The following is a 19,458-nucleotide window of genomic DNA, read 5'->3' as shown; positions in this document are numbered from 1 at the left end:
CTTTAGCTACTTTCACGATTCTTTATGCATTCTCTAATTTCTAACACCGACTGGAATAATGTTAATAAACGAAATACTTTGTAATACAATAGTAGCTGTATCTTGATGCATTTGTGAGAGAGAATTTAATTTTATTTTATTGAGTGTAGCTACCTAATAATGCGTTTTATCTGCTACTTATAAATCAGGTTATTTTACACCAATCAGCCTTTATCATATTATTATGGCAATTTACAGTATGGCCACATGAGAATATGAAGTTCAGAATCACCATGCCAAAATTAAAGTAACAAATTCCCAAAAAACAAACAATTTTCATAATTTTCGAAACGCGTTGGAACAAAGCAAATCAGCGTAAAAAACAATGTAGCCAGACCTTAAGGTTATTTATCTACATCCCTTCATCTGCATCCACACCGAGGGCGCGTAAGCCGGAGATTTGCGAACTAATTTCAACTGTAAATCCCTAAAATGAGGCGGATTTATAAAACGGCTGTCTGTACACACCTTTATGATGAGTCCTAGAAGCGTTAGCAAGGGTTCTTGCGAGATAAATCAGATTTTCGAGATATGATATTGTGTAGGGGGTACTGTGAAATCTTTACATGCGTGTTGGCAAGCTCGTATTATGTACATGGCATTGTAGTGACAAAAATACAAATATAATTATAACAATTATACTGTGTTCTCCGCAATTTTCAGTGGCATACAATTTTAAATTGCAAAGTGACGTATTTTTTAGTTACAAAAGTGTCAAATCAAAATTAATGTAACAGTTTTTGAAGTTACGAAATACAAACTAAAAAAACAATTATTTTTTCCGATAAATGACCTCTATTATAAAAGTAATCTCTCAATACTAGTAAACATGCAATAAAATGTACCTACTTCTTTCTACAAGTTATCAGATAAGAAATTATCGTGTTACAAAATATAAGATATGACTTATAAATATCAATAACGCAGTGATTTTTGTGTTCCGTGCCTTTTGGTAATGTCAGTGAAGTTTTTATATAATGTCTTATGTAATTTTAGTGCAGTGTATGTGAAATAATTCCTTTTTATATGAAAATGGTAAGGCGGTTCTACAAATAGTTTTATCTATAAAATGTTTTGCAAACGTGTTGTTTTGTCGAGCGTTTGAACAGTTATATAGTTCAACATTATAATATATTGTATTTGCTAATGTTCTGTTGCGACGTATGGTTTTAGACAAAAAGTTTTTTACATTTCAAACAAAAAATAAAATTTAAAATAAATTGTAATCTCTTGACCTTTTAAGCTGTCTTATATAATACTATTCGCATAAAAATAAATATATCGTGGGCGATAAAATGTATTTCAAATTTAAATAGGCCCATCAAATGTTATATCATTCATAAAAAAACACGTTATTATATTCTTAAATTACATCATAAAAGTTGTCCATTTGACATGTGTTTAAAAACGAGCCAATTATTAAAAGCACTAACGTATCAATAGATACAATCTTATAATAATACTGTCACCAGTAAAACATGATCCACGTAACTCCCCTTCTCGATCGTACAAAAGTTAATTTTCCCGAAGAAATTGTAATGAAACGTCATAGATCAAGATAAGCTGGTCGCTCGTCGTTCTACTAATTATAAGCGGGGTGCAGACATGTCAGTTGTCATGTTATGGCTCATTAAAATTGAACTTTAAAGAACATGTGTGTGCCTTAGGCCTAAAAGGGTCAAGCTTTTAACACTGGCAATACTGTTATTGCACCTCGCATCGTGTGGTGTCTGCATATTTTTTTTATCTGTTGTAAATTAATGGCGCGAACCGCTGCTTTCCCGCTAAATACACGGAAGGATCATTTTTTTAACAACCACACGCGTGTTTTTACGTTGAATTTTTAAGCAGGTGTAATTTTTATTGCTGCTAACTCCCTATAAGCGAAAGAAATATGTAGCTATAGTTTTAATTACATTTTATGGTTTTATAATAATACTTTTCTCGGGTGCGTTTTAAATTATCTACGCGATGGGAACCGGGAATCGGCGAACATTTCCATGGCTATAAATAAAATGAAATTAACATAATCTGTCAAGACCGGGTAGCATTTCGGTTATGGCAACAAAAGTTTCTTAGATATACGAATTTCTTATGCTAATATATCCGGTAGCTTCTCACGGGCCGTTTAGAAAAATTTGCATACTTTTAAGGGTTATGCTAATTGGACGCATGAAAATTAATTAAAAGGGGTGCCCGCGCTTTATTCAAATGATAATTTTATGTTTGATGTTTCTTAGACGAATCTGGGGGAATTTTTGTAGCCAGCTGTGCGCACCGATTGTAATGTTATTTCACTGAGTTACCGAGTCACATTCCAATATGTATTGAAATTTCATTGTGTGTAGGTACCTACCTAATATTTTTATACATCTAGGTCTAATATTCCATTGCTTTACAGGTATTAAATATAAAGTTAATTTTTCCAAACTTGAAAGTCAAGAAGAATATTGAAGTATGTATCCAGTTAGCCGAAGAACAGAAGACAGAAGATTTGCAGAAGAGAGAAAAACCTGGTGATAACCACTAGCGAGGTATAGAGTTCCTACGTGTGATCGAATTGTAGGAACTTCATACCGTGCTCTTGGGTTTGCCAATCTTCTTCAATTAAAAAGAATAATAGAAGAGAAGAATTACGACAAAACATGTTCGAAAAGAAGAATTATTTGAATTAGAAAATATGTTCAAATGATTGATACGTAAATAGTGTTTGTATAAGTCATTTCTAAGTCGGATGATGTTTTTATTTGTATGGCAAAGTGTATTTGTGAATCAAATATTTTCTTTCGTATGTCAATGTGGATAATGCCTAAGATATGATTAAAATTCAGACGTAATTAAATATTTAAATTCAAATTGATTATGTAACATAGATATTTATGAAATGGTATTTTTTGGAAATGTGTGTGTGATTTTCATTATTTTCTAAATTGTAATTTTTAAATAATTATATTCTGGAGTTGATTAATGTAATCTACATGAAAAAAGAAATATCAAATATTATTGTGTACTTTTATCATTTATGTTTGTAGTTTATGCCTTATTTAATTTTTGAAACTAACTATATTAAGTAGAAGTACCTAGTTACTCTTTGCCCGACTCTCATAGACTAGGTTTTCGTTTCGTTGGCGTTTTCAAAGGAAAACCCGCATAGTTCCCGTTCCCGTGGGATTTCCGGGATAAAACCTATCCTATGTGTTAATCCAAGTTACCCTCTATATGTGAGCTAAATTTCATTATAATCGGTTCAGAAGTTTATGCGTGAAAAACATACATACATACATACAAACCTTTCCTCTTTATAATATTAGTATAGAAGTATAGATAGAGTATGTCAGTCATTTTATTAATTTTAATATCTCGGATGTAAATATAATGATTTATGAAGAAGTGGACACTATTTTAAAAAAGAGTGAACGATAATTATTTTTTTACAAAAAATAAGTCACATTTAAATTCTCATAACTAGGCAAAATATAAATTCAACTCACCAGAAGCTTTAAAATAAAAAATAAAAACTTCAAAATCGGTTCAGCCAGTCGAAGACAAATTTAATTGATAAGTGATAACCTATGGAAAATAATATAGCATTGTAATAATCGAATTGTTGTAAGAATATATTTACATATTTCATTTATCAAGAATGAGGCAAAACCAATCGCGATTTTTTTATAAACTGTTTAATAATAAGTAGCAATATGTACTCATAAATATTATTTAATAAAGCATTGTAATATTGAACTGGAGTTTTATTTATAATTTTTTGTTACTACATATACATATATATGAAAATAGCATTGAAGGCATAAGTATGCTGACGTAGTTATTTTAAATTTAATTATGCTAAGGCGATAAAGAATATGCAGTTTTGCACAAAGTATTTTGCTTCTGTATAATATACTAAGATGGTCTTTAGTATTTACGATGTCTTTGTTACACGTGTGAATAAAAATAACTATAAAGGAATATGTATAATTTATTAGTAGAGTTGTAAGATATTGATATTAATTGACAAATTGCTAATTTGTAACTGTGAGAGTTTCTTTATTTGTTATTTTCAAGTTGAAATAGATAATAAGTGAAATCACTGCATAGTATAAAAAGTCGCTTTCTTTGTTCCTATGTCCCATTGTATGCTTAAATCTAAAAATACGCAACGGATTTTGATGCGGTTTTTTTAATAGATAGTTAATAGATAATTTATTAGGTTTTAGACAAAGCGGGCGGTAAGCTAGTTGTGTATAAGATATTGTAGAAAATAAAACTGGAATTAGCACATTGGTTTTATTGTGTATACGTTCAAAAAATATTGTGCATTCGTTTCCATAGTTTTGCGTAATTAAAACTAGATGGCGCTGATGTATATGATTGTTGTGTATATTACTTAATAAAATTTTAATACAATATGTTCATGTCGTTTTATTTTATTCAAATCAATAATTTAAATATTAAATTAAAATATTTAGGATATATATTATTATCGATAAAATTCATAATTTTAAAATGTTGTATACCTAGTACCTACATTATATTGGTATACTTACTAATATTACCACTTATGGCTTTGCTTTTAGTACTAATTGTACAAGTTCCTTTCACGCATTGTTTTCTGTATTTATAGCATTCATAAATAATAGTTTAATATTATTAATAAACTCGAAAGTTTGTAAGTAGGTAATGTATAGATATGGATGTTTGTTTCAAGTAAATCTACTGGACCAATTAGGATGAAACTTTACAGGTTTATACATCAGAATAACACATGAGCTATACATACCTACCTGCACTTCATTTTTCGTGTTCGTCCGCAGCTCGCAGGTGAAACCGGTAGGCACAGCTAGTGTTACATAGGTACCTACCTAATATTTGATTAAGAATATGCTTATGATTTTATACTACCCAAGAAGTCATCAGTTGTTACTATTATTAAAAAATAAAAATATAATTAACTAGGTAGCTGCATTAATTTTTACTTTTTCTATGTTTATAGTTACAAGATAAGCTGGTAAAACTTAATTTTAATATTATATTATTTATATACCGTTAATTATATATATGAACGTTTAAATGTCGGAGTTATTGTTTGCTTTGCTTTTTTGTTACGTTTGAGAGGAATTAAAATTAATAGGAAATGTCATGTAATAAAGGAATTTCTGCGATTATCCACATCAATATGATGGTTGCGAAAATATATCCGTCTGTGTTATGATTTTTCTGCTAAAGCACAGCACTGATTTAGATGAAATTAATTGATGTCAGACCCAAAAATTGTATAAAACAGAAGTACCTAGTTACATTAAAAATATAATTAGTTTGTTTTCTTAATTAAGTTGTACCTATCTATTCTAATAAGAAACCTTACATTATAATATTACTATGCCCTTCAGAGAGGTCCGAAATAAAACAAATATCTATGTTGTAACCATTTAATAAATTATTAAAAAATAAAGCCTATTTGACTCAGAAACACAAACATAAGAAATATAATAATTTAATGAATTCCAGTTCATATTTTCACCATAAACTAAAGTCAACTTATTTCTAAAGCCTACCAACACAACATCATAAAATGTTCGCTTGAGAATTCGATATCATTTCGCATAGAACTAGAAATTCGCAATGGCCACAAAACATAATTTTATATCCTCACGTGTTATGGACCCCCGTACCACGTTTTAAAGCAGTATTTATTCCAGAGTGAGAAAGGGATGGCGCTATACAGAGTGTCCCACTATTGGTATACTAAGCGCGAAGGGACTTGTAGTTTTGCATACACTGATCACGTATAAAATATTTAAACAACAAAATTAAGTCAAAAATGTTTTGCCAAATTTTTCCTGAAAATCCATGTTTTCTTCTCTAGCTTCGCGCAGCCGGCATAGGTATACCGCTTCTCTAATGTGGGCATTTTGTCTTTGAAAACATAAGCCACGTGCTGGTGGCAAAGCTGGGCGGGTTGCTTGTTAGAGTGTACTGATACAGTTTTAAGAATTCATCTAATGAAAAAAAATGCGTCTGGAATTTTATAAGTTTTTTTACGTAGGTACTCAGCATATGCAAATCTACAAGTCCCTTCGCGCTTCGTATACCAACAGTGGGACACCCTGTATAATTCTAGCGTCTCTTCTAACTCCCTTTCCCACTTATGGTATATTATTTACTAGCTTCCGCGACTCCGTCCGCGCGGATGTTGGTCTTCGCGTGGATGGTTTATTTCTCCATTTTGAGTAACTCTGACATCTTATAAATATCTATTGGACCCAAATACGGCTAGGCCTATAATAATACGCAACGTGTGTTCGCGGTTTTACAGAACAACGTCTATGGATAAGACTGAAAAATTAAGATTAATTTTTTTCTACGTATTTTTCCAAAATAAAAAGTATCGTATTTTACGCCCTGGTATTTATTTTTTTCAATATTTTCAATGTACAGAATTGACCCTTCTACAGATTTATTATATGTATAGAATAGATTACCTGAATGCTGCCACGTATGCTCTATCAAACGTAGCTGTTTTTATTGTGGCCAATTAAACGGATTTTCCTTTGTTGTCCACCTACCTTATATCGTTAACTTGTTTTTACGTTTGATTCTTGATAATGTTCGAGGGTAAGGTAATTTTCCATTCTGTTTATCTGCCAAAGTTAACTGATCTGTAATAGTGAATTTTTATCATTGTATTATATTTAGTGATGCAACGAATACTACTTTTACGAATACGAATATCAAACCTACTATTCGGCGAATACGAATACGAATATCTCGCCTTGGTAATAAAAGACTTATTTATTTAATGAATGTTTACTCTTCTAATAATAAAATTTACAATAGGCAAATTTTTATTTAAAAAACATAAAATTCGTAATTTTCTGGCTTTAGGCGATTTTTTTTCAGTCTGGATGTTTCCAGCCGTGAAAAAAGTCTTTCCGAAGCGACTGTACATGGCTTCAGTGAAAAATATTTTTGGGCGAGTTTTTTCTGACTTGGAAAATGGACATCTTCTCGCCAAAAGGCCAGTAGATCAGCAATCTCTGCACACGTCATATTTTTTTTGCGCGATTTTTAAATTTGTAGTAAATAGAGTTGCGTACAAAAATATTCGTTTTTAAAAATTCGTATATTCGCCGAATACGAATATTCGGTAAATGTCTACTATTCGGCGAATACGAATATTCGTATTCGTATTCGTTGCATCACTAATTATATTATATCCATATTCCAAGAAATAGAACACTAAATTCAGGAAAAATTGATAGGTACATACTTAATTAAGAAATGTACCTGACCTTCTATATATGTACCAAACTTTGAACTAGGTGTCCTTTCCGACTTCGTCTGCACTTAAAAGGAATATTGTTTTTTGCAACACTTTTCATAGCTTCATCGCTCCTAATGTTAGAATATTACCTATAGCATTATAGTATACTAGCTTTCCGCCCGCGGCTTCGCCCGCGTTTTCAAAGAAAATCCCGCATAGTTCCCGTTCCCGTGGAGTTTCCGGTTTAAAACGTATCCTAGGTATGTTTTAATCCAAGTTACCCTCTATATGTGTGCTAAATTTCATTGTAATCGATTCAGTAGTATTTGCGTGAAAGAGAAACAAACATACACATACACATCCATCCTCACAAACTTTCGCATTAATAATATTAGTAGAAAGGATTGAAGTTACTAATTACCTATAGACTAAAATAATTTTTCAATACGAATCAGTAGTTCCTGAGATTTTTGAATATTCAACTAGTTATTAGAGAAACAAAATTTTTAGTTTATAAAGATTTATAACTCTATGAAGAATTATAAATAACTAGTCAATAAAATAATTATTCATACAATTAAAATAAATGATGAAATCTAAACCGATATGCTTATTTTTCTCATTTCAACGTGGGAGTATGACTTGTAATTTTATAGGATTAATTTTTTTCGTCCAAATAAGCCTGTAGATATTAAAATTGATAGTGAAGTTTTATGCGTGTCATTTGTACAAGAGGACAATAATCAGCACAGCCAATCAAGGTTTAGTTTATACGTAAGTACCTTATTTTTTATAGTGGGGAAATCTTCCAAAGATACCCACGGCCCCCGGGGAAGGAGCCGTGGGTTATGTCGGATTCTTACCGACTAAAACCCCACTGTGTTCCGTCGAGCCGCTTTAATGATGGGGCCGCGGGTATTGGTTAGAATTCTCCCGCGACCTTTATACGTGTAGGTACCTAGTGTTTTTGCAATATAAAAGTGCAGTATAGTATATAGTATATATATAGTATATAGTATAGTGTATAGTATAGTGTATAGTATATAGTAGTATAGTAGTAGTGTAGCAGTTAAGTAAATTAAAAATAAGAAAACAAGAGAGCATGTGTTTAGGTACTACTGAAATTAAACTTTTCAATTTATTAATTTTTTTTTTTTTTTTTATTAATTTTTGGAACATTTCGTCAAAAAGCCTTTATAAAACATTGCCCTCTGTTGCGTCTGTTTGTTTGCGATAAAATCAAAAACTATAGCACAGATTTTGATCGATATGGATCCGTCGTTCTCGATGATGGCGTCGGGCTAGTTTCATTATAAAAATCTCACTAAAATCGGATCAGTTACTTTAGTATTAATGGTTTGCGTATTTAATTAATTGTAATATGTACTACTTGTACCAAACTTGTATCATGTATGTCAAAGGTAAAATGACATCCTTAATTATCCTTAAACCTTCTTATATGAGATTTTCTACTTTTTTAATGTTTATAATATTAAAACTATTTGGATAAGAAATGTTCCCTATATTTTTGAATGTTTAAAAGTGAATTATTGGGAAGAGATAGCGCTGGATAGAGTCAATTAATCGAAGCTCTTATTGTAGGAGGCCTCACTTTGGGATACTGCACCACTCTAGTAAGTAAAACGGACCTAAGAAAACTTATATATGTATAAGGCGATTATATTTTTATACGAATTGAATTTTTATCTATATTCATTGATAAATGAAGAGCAAAGAAAAGTAAGTAATAAGATATTATAACCATTATAACATACAAAAAATTTAACAACAAATCAAAATGATTTGCCCTATTAAAAATAGCTGCACAAATGCCTGATTTTTAGGGTTCCGTACCCAAAGGGTAAAACGGGACCCTATTACTGAAACTTCGTTGTCTATCTGTCTCTCTCCAGGCTGTATCTCATAAACCATGATAGCTACAAAGCTGAAATTTTCACAAATGGTGTATTTCCGTTGCCGCTATAACAACAAATACTAACAAATATAAATATTACGCGTCCCCATAGTACCTTCGTACACGAATCCGACTCGCACTTGGCCGGTTTTTATTCTTTTTTTCATTTTGTACCAAATGTATTCTTGAATCAAAAAGGATATGTCGTAAAGGATATCTTATATCCTGACCACGATATCCTCTGAATTACATTCTGCATTGCTTGATACAAAATAGCGTGCAGTGATCGACTCACTTCTTAGAAACCGACATTATCGAAATTACGTATAAATCGACAATAAAGGATGTGGGTTCATTAGCTTTTTTGATTCCGTTTTTAATAGTATAAGCTATTTTGTATACTGAAAATTAATTTAAATATTGATATGAGAATAGTCTAACAAAAAATATAATAATATTCTTTTGTTTTAATATTTGAAAATAAAATGTGAATACTTGATATATTTTAGAGATGAAGTATCCCAATTACATTAGTAATTAGTATATAATATATTTTTAGCATTTTTCCTGTTAGGAGTTATTTTATCTTAGTAAACCACTTAAAAATATAAATATTCATCATCTATCTTATACAAATATCACCCTCTCGCAAATACCCATATTATTTGATATAGATAGATCTATCATTCAAAAAATCGTTTCAAAAGGAGTCGGTTACATATCTACAGGTGAAGCTAATAAAAGTTGTTAAAAAAGAGAATAGAAAAGCTTTCCAGGAATACCTGGGAAGGGAAAAGAAGAGGTATTGATAAAATGACAGAACGGTTAATAAAAAATTAAGGACGTAGATATATCTAGGTATTATCCTAAATGTCTGAAAGATAAGAAATTTCTGGTTATATGTAAATCAATGGTATGGTAATAAGATAGATTAAACAAAAAGCAAAGTTTGATACATAAGTCAAATTGTAGTTTATGTTCAACCAGCTTACCCGCGGCTTCGCCCGCTTTGTCTAAAACCTAATAAATTATATACTCAAACCTTTCTCTTGAATCACTCTATCTATTAAAAAAAAACCGCATTAAAATCCGTTGCGTAGTTTTCAAGATTTAAGCATACAAAGGGACATAGGGACAGGGAAAGCGACTTTGTTTTATACCTACTATGTAGTGATGATCCAGTGAATGTAAAATCAGACGTATCTATTAATTATTTTAATATTATTTTTCTATTCTTTATAAAATACGTATCTATTAATACAATTTGCCCCTTTGTAAATGTTCCTTATTCTCCTACGCATAGGAACGCTAATAAATAGTTGAAAATATTCATACATAATTCAGCTTCATCTAACACCATAAAGCCTTCTGCCACGGCTAGGACATCTAATTTATATGCTAACCATCGGACGAACACCTTAAATAATTTCAGTCACAGTCTTATACATTCTTATAGCCGCCATCTTTAATTCATAAACAGAATTTGACGTCTCACTCTGATAGAGTATGTGTCGCAGTCATCTGGTTGAATTTGCTATTTCATTGAATGACTAGCGCCCTCATTGAATGACGACAATTAATTGAATGACTAAAGGGCGACTCGTCAAGTTGTTGAATGTAACGTTCAACGTCATTTAGCATATATTCCGTTGGTTTGGATAAGGGGATGGGTTAAGTTCGTGTTCTTTTTTTAACAGTACAGAAATAGTCTTCTTGTGGGCATTTGGAAAAAGTAAATACTAAATTCTGTTATTCAATGAACGCGCTAGTCATTCAACATTATGCCGGGCGTTAAATCCGCTCTGTTCAAAAGGCTTATGATACAATCCGCTACCCAGTTGGACATTGAGTGACGCTTGTTAAATCAACGTTCGGCCTAGTTATTCCATTGAATTTTGTCATTCGCTAGTCATTCAGTCAAATAGCAGATTCAACCATATGACGGCAACATATATACAATCGTTAGCATTTATTCGTAGCGGTTTGTGTAGGCGCCATTAACATAGAGATGGATACAAGGTTCAACGCTCTGTTTAGAAAGTTGTATTTATGACACTTATGATTTATTTTAATGGGACAAGTTTACAATTCTTATGTATATGGCATTAATGGTAATATTATAAGGCCCCCTAGGTGGCGTTTTAGCTTGAGCTTGCTGAAAGAAAGCAGTCGTAAATTGATTAAATATCTTATGATTGTTTTTAAGTGGAATTTTAGTGGTCATTTAAAAATACAGAATAAAAATCAATGTAGATTAACGGATTATTTCTAGAAATTAGTCAAATATGCGCAGTAGAATTTTACGGTCATCATTTCATTTAAACTAATGATTCATTAAATAATCATTAAAGTTAATTGGAAGACCTTAATCTGGTATAAATTACTGTATATTTAATTATTTAATGACATTTTTGTCATATCTGCTGATGGTCTTAATTATAATAATTACTATACGCCTGTTTATTTTGATACCTACTTGATAAAATAAATTTTCAAGTATTCGATCACTAGCTGTGCTCTGCGGTGTTACCCGCATTGCTCCGCTCTTGTTGGTCTTAGCGTGATGATATAATATAGTCTATAGTCTTCCTCGGTAAAGGGGCTATCACACCGAACTAATTTTCAAATTAGACCTGTTTCTGAGATAAGCGCGTTCAAACATTCATCTTTATAATATTAGTATAGATATGCAAGCACACAAATAACAGTACTTACGTTATAAAACTCAATCATAATAATCTAGATTCTATAGATATATCGATTTTATCTTTGATTAAGTAGGTAGTTTGCCCTTGATTGTACCTCTAAACCCGATTCACGGTGGTCTCATAAAATATATCGGTTTAACAGGGCACTTACGCATCATTGATAAATGATAATGGATGTGAAAAAAATGAGACAGAAAAAATTGTTTAAATATCACACGAAGTTTGCACCAATTTATAGAAACACCAACCAACGAGTTCAGTAGGTATCTGGTAGGTATGTTGACTTTAAAGCACATGAAATTTTTCGATAGAAACTTTCGGGGCTTCTTTCACAATCTGTGGTGTTATCCTCAAAATCTAAAAACAAATTTACGACGATTGCAACTGAATAAATTAGTAAAAACTATCTTACCTGCGAAAGTATAATAGATACTCTTCCTAAAATTATACTACTTGCAGACTTGCAGTGGTCTTTTAAAACATCCTGTCGTATTTCGTGATCTTGTTCGAGGAAAATATTTTAAAGGTCTCAAAGTTCAAAAGTATCTGAGAATTTTCGTTTCATACGCCATGTACATCGCAGGCTTGAATCTCCAATAATAGATGTAACACACAGTAATCCCTGGGCTAAACACCTCTAATCATTAGATACTCATCCACGCTACATCCCACATTCCTATTTAACATTCAAACTAAAATTATCGCCACTTAACAGCCATAAAAAGCTGCCCGGAGCGGTTCCTATAAACATTTCAAACTTATAGCTTAGAATTTCCTAATCTATGGGTGCCCAGCGGAGGAATTTTATCATTTCAAACGTCTTTTAAAACCAGTTGGCCCGAAAAAAATGTTATCTCACTCCGTGTGATGCAATTTCGACTCTATACCAATGGTTTAAAGTTATGTTTTGTTCGTGCTACACCGGGTGGTTGTTACCTTGTACCCTGAAGAGATGATGATCAAAAACTAATGAGTAAAGAACGTTGAACTCAACCAGTTTCGGTTTCTCAGTCAGATATTTCGTAGGCCTGCCAATAAAACTGGTGTTTTTTATATGCACAATATAGATTATCTATGTGTGTTTTGGATGCAATAAAATCGACGATCGAATGGCGGTATTGGAATATATTTTTCTATATTTGGACCTTTAAAACCTTATCTAAATTCTTTATTTAAAATTTAATCTATATGGGTAATATACTAACACCAAAACTGGTCCACTTTCTTGAATCCAATAAAACTTTCAGAGATTTACATTAATAATATTAGATACTCAAACAGAGTAGGTATATCATTAGAAACACACAATGATTCTTCAAAATTTCTACAATTTCTAAAATTTCGTGGACTTTCATTGAAAAATCAAAGAAAAATTGTACAGTTACAGTTACTAAAGAATAGGCACCTAAAAGCTTTGTATTACTTTCTATGCAACTAGAGCCTCTTTATTCAAAGACTGAATCAACCCTCATTGAAATGGCTTTGCGCTTGATTTCTTCCTAACACAAATTATATTGTGAAAAGATTTGAGCATGTTTCTCTAGATGCATTTCTCGGATTTAAATATGTTGTTATAGGTATTCATTTATAAATTTTAAAATTAAGGTACATAAGTGAAATTGTGTTTATCTTAACATTATTACATTAGCTAAAATATATTATATAAAGAGTGATCGAGATTTAATTTAACGCTATAAACCTCCTGTATAAACGACTTAAAAACTAAACGCCTATTAATTAAAATTAAAAATGGGAAGCAGTTCTGTCGACAATGTGTGTTAGATTTTACTTCTAATAAATTTAAATCATTTTCTCAAGACAATAATGAGTGACTCTACATTGCGCTACCGACCAAAATGACCATTTATTACTTACGTTTCCGCCCGCGGCTTCACCCACGAAGTCAAAGAAAAACCCGCATAGTTTCCGATCCCGTGGGACTTCCGGGATTGCGTCATTTCCGGATATCAAAATATCTCCATACCAAATTTCATGAAAATCGGTTCAGTAGTTTAGGCGTGATTGTGTAACAGACAGACAGACAAAGTTACTTTCACATTTATAATATTAATAATAGGGATTAAATTACTATTCAGCTTCTATTAAGACACAATAGATTGAAGTGCGCAAAGATTGTTCAGCCAAGACACAAACATGTAAAATCATGAAAAAATAACATTAGCAAAGCAAAAACATTCTTCGGTAGGAACTACATAACACTTTTATCAACTTTGTAGAAAGTCATTTAAAAATTACATAACACGGTAGACCACATTTGTATGTATGGCGTCAAACTCCAGGCCGTGAGAGAATGCCAAATAAAATCCACATTTGCATTCAATAGACATCAATATAAATAATTCCTCAAACGAAACACAATTTGAGCTGTAATTTTGTGTAATCGATGAGTAATAATTCAACTATTTTTATTTATTTTTAAAGAACTCGTGTGTTATTGAGGTTTTGAATATAGTTTTAAGGTAATTTTATAATTAACTTATAAGTAGGTATTACTTACTCTTCTGCCAAGCACAGTCAAACTTAATAAACCTATTAAATAAACATTAAATCTATCTTTAAATTTGTATTGGAAAGTTTAGGTACTGTTCGATATTATTATGGCTGGAAAAAGGCTGAGAATGTATATTTCTTTATAGCCATACTAGCTTTCCGCCAGCGGCTTCGCCCGCGTTTTCAAAGAAAAACCCGCATAGTTCCCGTTCCCGAGGGAATTCCGGGATAAAACCTATCCTATCTCTCAAGTTGGATCGAACTGCACATGGTGTGCGAATTTTATTATAATCGGTTAAGTGGTTTAGGAGTCCATTGAGGACAAACATTGTGACACGAGATTTATATATATTAAGATTATCGAAATCTTAGGTCATAATATGAACACTTCTTTGTGAAATTGCGTCATTGACATCTGCAGAATCGGTTTATAGTTCTAATAATTGAAACCTTCTGTAGCATATGTAGTATATAGCTTTAACTAATAACATTTTAAGTATACAAAACTTTGTTAATAAAACTAGGTTTTCTATAAAATAAAAAACTGACCTCAAATCGGTTTATTCGTTTATTGTAGGAGCTGTGAAACTGATAAAAAATATGGCGTTGTAAAACTCAACAAAGGGATACAAATTTATAACATGTTTTCTTCTTGATTATCCGTGACAATATGAGATCAATTAAGATAGAAACCATAAATAAAAAGACGTCAAAACTTAAACAAAATCAGCTTTGTCCTGGGACTTTGCTGTACATACAGCTCAAATGTAGGTACTCATACAAGCCATACTCCGAAAAACTTCTCTACCCCCAGTAGTACGAACAAGTCAGGATTTCATAACAAAATACTATTTATTTATTTATTTATAAGCTTTATTGCACACAAACAGAAAATACAGAAAATAATATTTGAAAAAAAAATAGATAATTTTAAGACGGGATTCGAACCCGCGTGCTTCGTCTTATTATGTCGATATGGCGACGACGACGTGTTGACCACTAGGCCACCCATGAGGGAATCTATCATAGAAATTTTCAAATCGTCATAGATCGTATAAAAATAATTTTAAAATATAAAGCTATCTTTCTAATCCCGCAAAATATCAATTACACACGTAATACCTAATTGTATCAATTCTTCTACAATTTTTCAAACCCCAGAAAAGCGCTAAACGCAAAATAAAAGCACCTAATTGATATTGTATAACTTTATTGTCTGCTCCATTAGCGGCTACTGCACAAATTAACACATACAAAATTACAGTTCATGGCCGTTGGAGTCTTGGCGATAAATCGAGATCTGAAACAAACGTTTTATATTACCATACATCAGTATATGAAACATTCATTTTAGAATTAATAGATAACAACTAAATCATACATATTGGTAAAAAGGGATACAATTTTAATGATGATTTATTAGATGTAAGTACTGGGACTACATTTGGCAATTATTCACATCGCAGATTTGATAATAGTTACTTATAATAGTTACACGTAGGGGTGTAAAAAATATATTTGTTTAGAAACGAACGTTAGAAAAAGAGAAAAATTTGTTCAATAAGATTACCCCTCTCATAATTACGTATGTATGTACCATGCTGCATACTTTTATAAACAGAGTTTTTGGGAATCGAACCCACCAGACCGACATCAGAAGCCAGTTAAATTATATATAATTTCCACCAATAATACTGTAAAAAAATATCTCACTATATAAAAAAAAAACTATTTATTGAACAACAAACAAACAACTTTTTGAATTAGCATGTCAATTTATGCAATATCCATTGTAAGATAGATTATTATAATACTTAAATTACTGCTAATAAGCAGAGTAAATATTGCCAATGTTACCTTGACTCATTATAACCTCATTATTGAATATAACTATACAAACAGTAGGTATATTAGTTAAATTTGAAATTCTTATGTCATGCTGTATTTTTTAATATAATATTCACATCTATTTCTATTCAACTCTAAAAATTTAAAGATTTCATAGCCCTAAAATTGTGTGCTTTTACTGGATGAGATTTTACAATTATCCATTATTCAAATTTCGAACATAAGTTAAAAATTCGACATAATTCGAAATTCGACATCGAACATGGGATGGTATTAAACCATCCCATGTTCTAAGGAATGCTATACTAAAACAATGCAATACTTACTTACAGAAAATTAAAGAACATTTAAATGCGCTGAATGCTCGCTAATTTAACATTTGCAAATTCTATAATAACTTAACACCAAGTGTTACTTCCTCTTTGAGGAATCACGTATAACCTACCACGTTTAAACTCATACCTTATAAAATACTCCATGGTTAAACTTATTTATATTCTCGTCATATAAACAAATAAACATACCATACACAAAACTGCTCAGAATTGCCGTTTCGCTTGAATCAACCTCAACAATCGGTTCTTTTGCTGCAAAGGGATGCGAGGCACTTTCAATGAGATCCCTTCTTCGTTTGAAGTGAGCGACGGCTGAAAAATAAAGATTATTTATGACTTTACAATTTAATATTATGATGTAAAGAAAAGTCGAAATGTGCTCAATCATTTTATTCTTTCTTTTGGTTCATCACCTGTCTTAAAATATATAAATATTATGGTTTAACTTTAACATATTTTAAAACATTAATCGAAACGTGTATACGGGAATTTATGCAAATACAAATAATTCTATGAAACAAAGAACCTTTCAAATGCTCTCGGGCTAAACTATACGACAGGGAGCGTATGGATATTGAGAAGAAACAGAAACCATTTCTTTAGCAGCCCTTCTACAACACGCCGGTATATATTCGCAGCAGGGATGGTGCACACAATCTGGTATAGCGTCACAGGGTACAGACTCCGTGCAAATGACCCGACCTATACACTTCGGTATCATCAAGCAAGGCGGCTCATGTCGACACACCATTCTCATTTTAGCCTTGACTTGGGTACTCGTGTCTTCTTTGGCTGTGAGCGTCATGAATTTCTTCGAACACGTATGCACTTCTGCACATTTGGGACTATGTGAACACTCCACCTCTTGCTCATCTGTTTGCCCTTCGGTAATCAAGCATTCTGGCAACTTTTTACACATTGGCACATGAACACAGGAATCACGATACTTAGTCTCATATTTGGGCTTATAACATCTGCGCACTACTTCGCAAGGTGGATCATGGTTGCAAATGCTTTGTACGATTTTTTCCGTTTGAAATTCTGGGAGACACTCTTGCACGGCGTCCGGTGGCTGATATTGACATCCATTTTCAATATATTTTTGGCTTTTGCTCTCTTCTCGAAAGCTAGATCTTTTGCTTGAGCTGAGGCGCCACACGTTCGACATTCCGGTAGGTTTTGGAGGAGGTAAGTTAAGACAGCCGTTGATTAAAATACATGGGGGATTGTGAATACAGAGAATTTGACCTTTATATTTATCGATTAAATTTTTTGTAATAACGTCATGTGGCTCTTGGCAAGATGTAAGCGCTTCGTCTTTATCTTGGGATTTTGTATTGGTACATTTACATTCTAATTGAGCTTTCAGTTTCGGCGGTGAGCTTGGCATTTCGCCAGTACTACGAGGTTTTGGGGACATCAGTTTATTTTCATTACTTACTTTTGGATTTAAAATCTCACAACTATCAAGTGTACAATGGGGTGGAGAAGGCGGTTCACAACTACATGGCTTTTTGGATTTCGATTTAATTTTATCCGCTACATAATCCCAAAAACTTGACGATGACGACGGTATTTTCGCTTGTTCTACAGAATGTCCCGATAGAGTTTTTGCTTGGCAGGAAGAATTTGCATAAATCTGATATGGTTTCATATGTTTTGAAGGATACTGCAGATGTTTGTTTTGCTTCACTTCTGGGAAGACATGACAGTTAACTGTTTCATATTCGTATTGTATTTTCTTATTTTTCGTCTTCTTATTATTATAAAGTACATCGTTCTGAACTCTTTCTGGTATGATAATTTCAGATCCTGATGATGACGTAAGGCAACATCGATTGATTGATGGGTTTCTGTTCATGGAATTATGTGACAATGGCGAGTTTTGTTTACTAGTTTGATGGTAGCGAATAGGTACGTCATGTATGTTACCCACAAAGGCAAAATTAGGTTGAATTGCATAACATTGACGTGTTTTATTTAATTTCTTGATTCGTTTCCGTTCACAATTCGCACATTTAGCGGTAAGTATTGGTTCTCTTTCTTCTTCTTCTTCTATTTCTTTGGGATAATTTGATCGTCTAAAAATTGTTGAAAAGCGCGGCAAAACTTTATCTAGCAATAGTGATTTTGAACTCATTTTGGCAATGTTGTGTCGGCTGCTCTGATCCCCTCTGCTCTTATAATAATTATGTTCTTGAAAAGTCATTTGTTGGTTTCGTTTGCAGTTTTTATCAGCCGACATAGTATGTTTTGATTGTTTGTAAGCGATCATCTTTTGAAATCTTTTTGTGATATTTCCTTTATCTACTTGGCAATTATGACCTCCCGAATTATTGCCAATCATTGAGTACTTCTCCCTCTGATCAGTATTGCATCCATAATCATTTAAAAGTAAGTGATTTCCCCGTTTAGCAGTTACAGGTGGTATATTAACGGGATAATCAAAATCTGAGCTATCAGAGTACCTTTCAACATAGCTTGCGTTTGTTTTCTTGAGAAAATTGTCTACATAGTTTCTGTACATCGTTGTGCCTTAATGTTTACGTTTCGAGAATAGGTGCGTCGATATTGCATATTTTTTATAATTTTTTGTTACATTTTTACAATTTTGAATTTATTTGCAATTTTTGTCATTTTGACATTATTCTCTGTCAGTATATCGTTTTAAAACAAGAAAAGTGAAAGAAGAAAGAGTATGATTGAATTTATAAAAGGTTTTAATAGCCCTAATGAAATTAGTTTCTTATTATATTTTAATGTAGATACTATAAGTAGTTGCACGTACATTTTCACAAAAAAGGGATCGTGACGAAATGTTACATAGTTTTCATCGGAATT

At 32.0% G+C, this 19,458-nt stretch overlaps 1 protein-coding gene and 1 long non-coding RNA gene across 4 annotated transcripts in view; one reads left to right on the top strand and one right to left on the bottom strand.

Moving 5' to 3' along the window:
• LOC123694445 overlaps positions 1 to 2,557 on the top strand; it is a 28,610-nt gene extending 26,053 nt beyond the window's left edge. The window contains exon 4 of the long non-coding RNA XR_006751811.1: positions 2,441 to 2,557. This is a non-coding gene — a long non-coding RNA (uncharacterized LOC123694445). The remainder of the gene's footprint in view (positions 1 to 2,440) is intronic.
• Positions 2,558 to 15,627: 13,070 nt separating this feature from the next.
• LOC123694406 lies at positions 15,628 to 19,233 on the bottom strand. 3 transcript variants are annotated; one of them, XM_045639833.1, is made up of 3 exons: positions 17,210 to 19,233; positions 16,807 to 16,929; positions 15,628 to 15,734 (listed from the first exon to the last, which is right to left on the bottom strand). In XM_045639833.1, the coding sequence occupies exons 1-2, from the start codon at positions 19,142 to 19,144 to the stop codon at positions 16,822 to 16,824; spliced, it is 2,043 nt and encodes a 680-aa protein (XP_045495789.1). In that variant the 5' UTR covers positions 19,145 to 19,233; the 3' UTR covers positions 15,628 to 15,734; positions 16,807 to 16,821. The 3 variants fall into 3 exon arrangements, with proteins under 3 accessions (XP_045495789.1, XP_045495788.1, XP_045495790.1); XM_045639832.1 differs by having other exon boundaries at positions 16,832 to 16,929; XM_045639834.1 differs by lacking the exon at positions 15,628 to 15,734 and having other exon boundaries at positions 16,867 to 16,929; positions 17,144 to 19,233.
• Positions 19,234 to 19,458: the final 225 nt, after the last annotated feature.

Source organism: Colias croceus, chromosome 9, assembly GCF_905220415.1.
Source record: "Colias croceus chromosome 9, ilColCroc2.1".
Classification (NCBI taxonomy): domain Eukaryota; kingdom Metazoa; phylum Arthropoda; class Insecta; order Lepidoptera; family Pieridae; genus Colias; species Colias croceus.
This window is presented reverse-complemented; position numbering and strand designations above follow the sequence as displayed.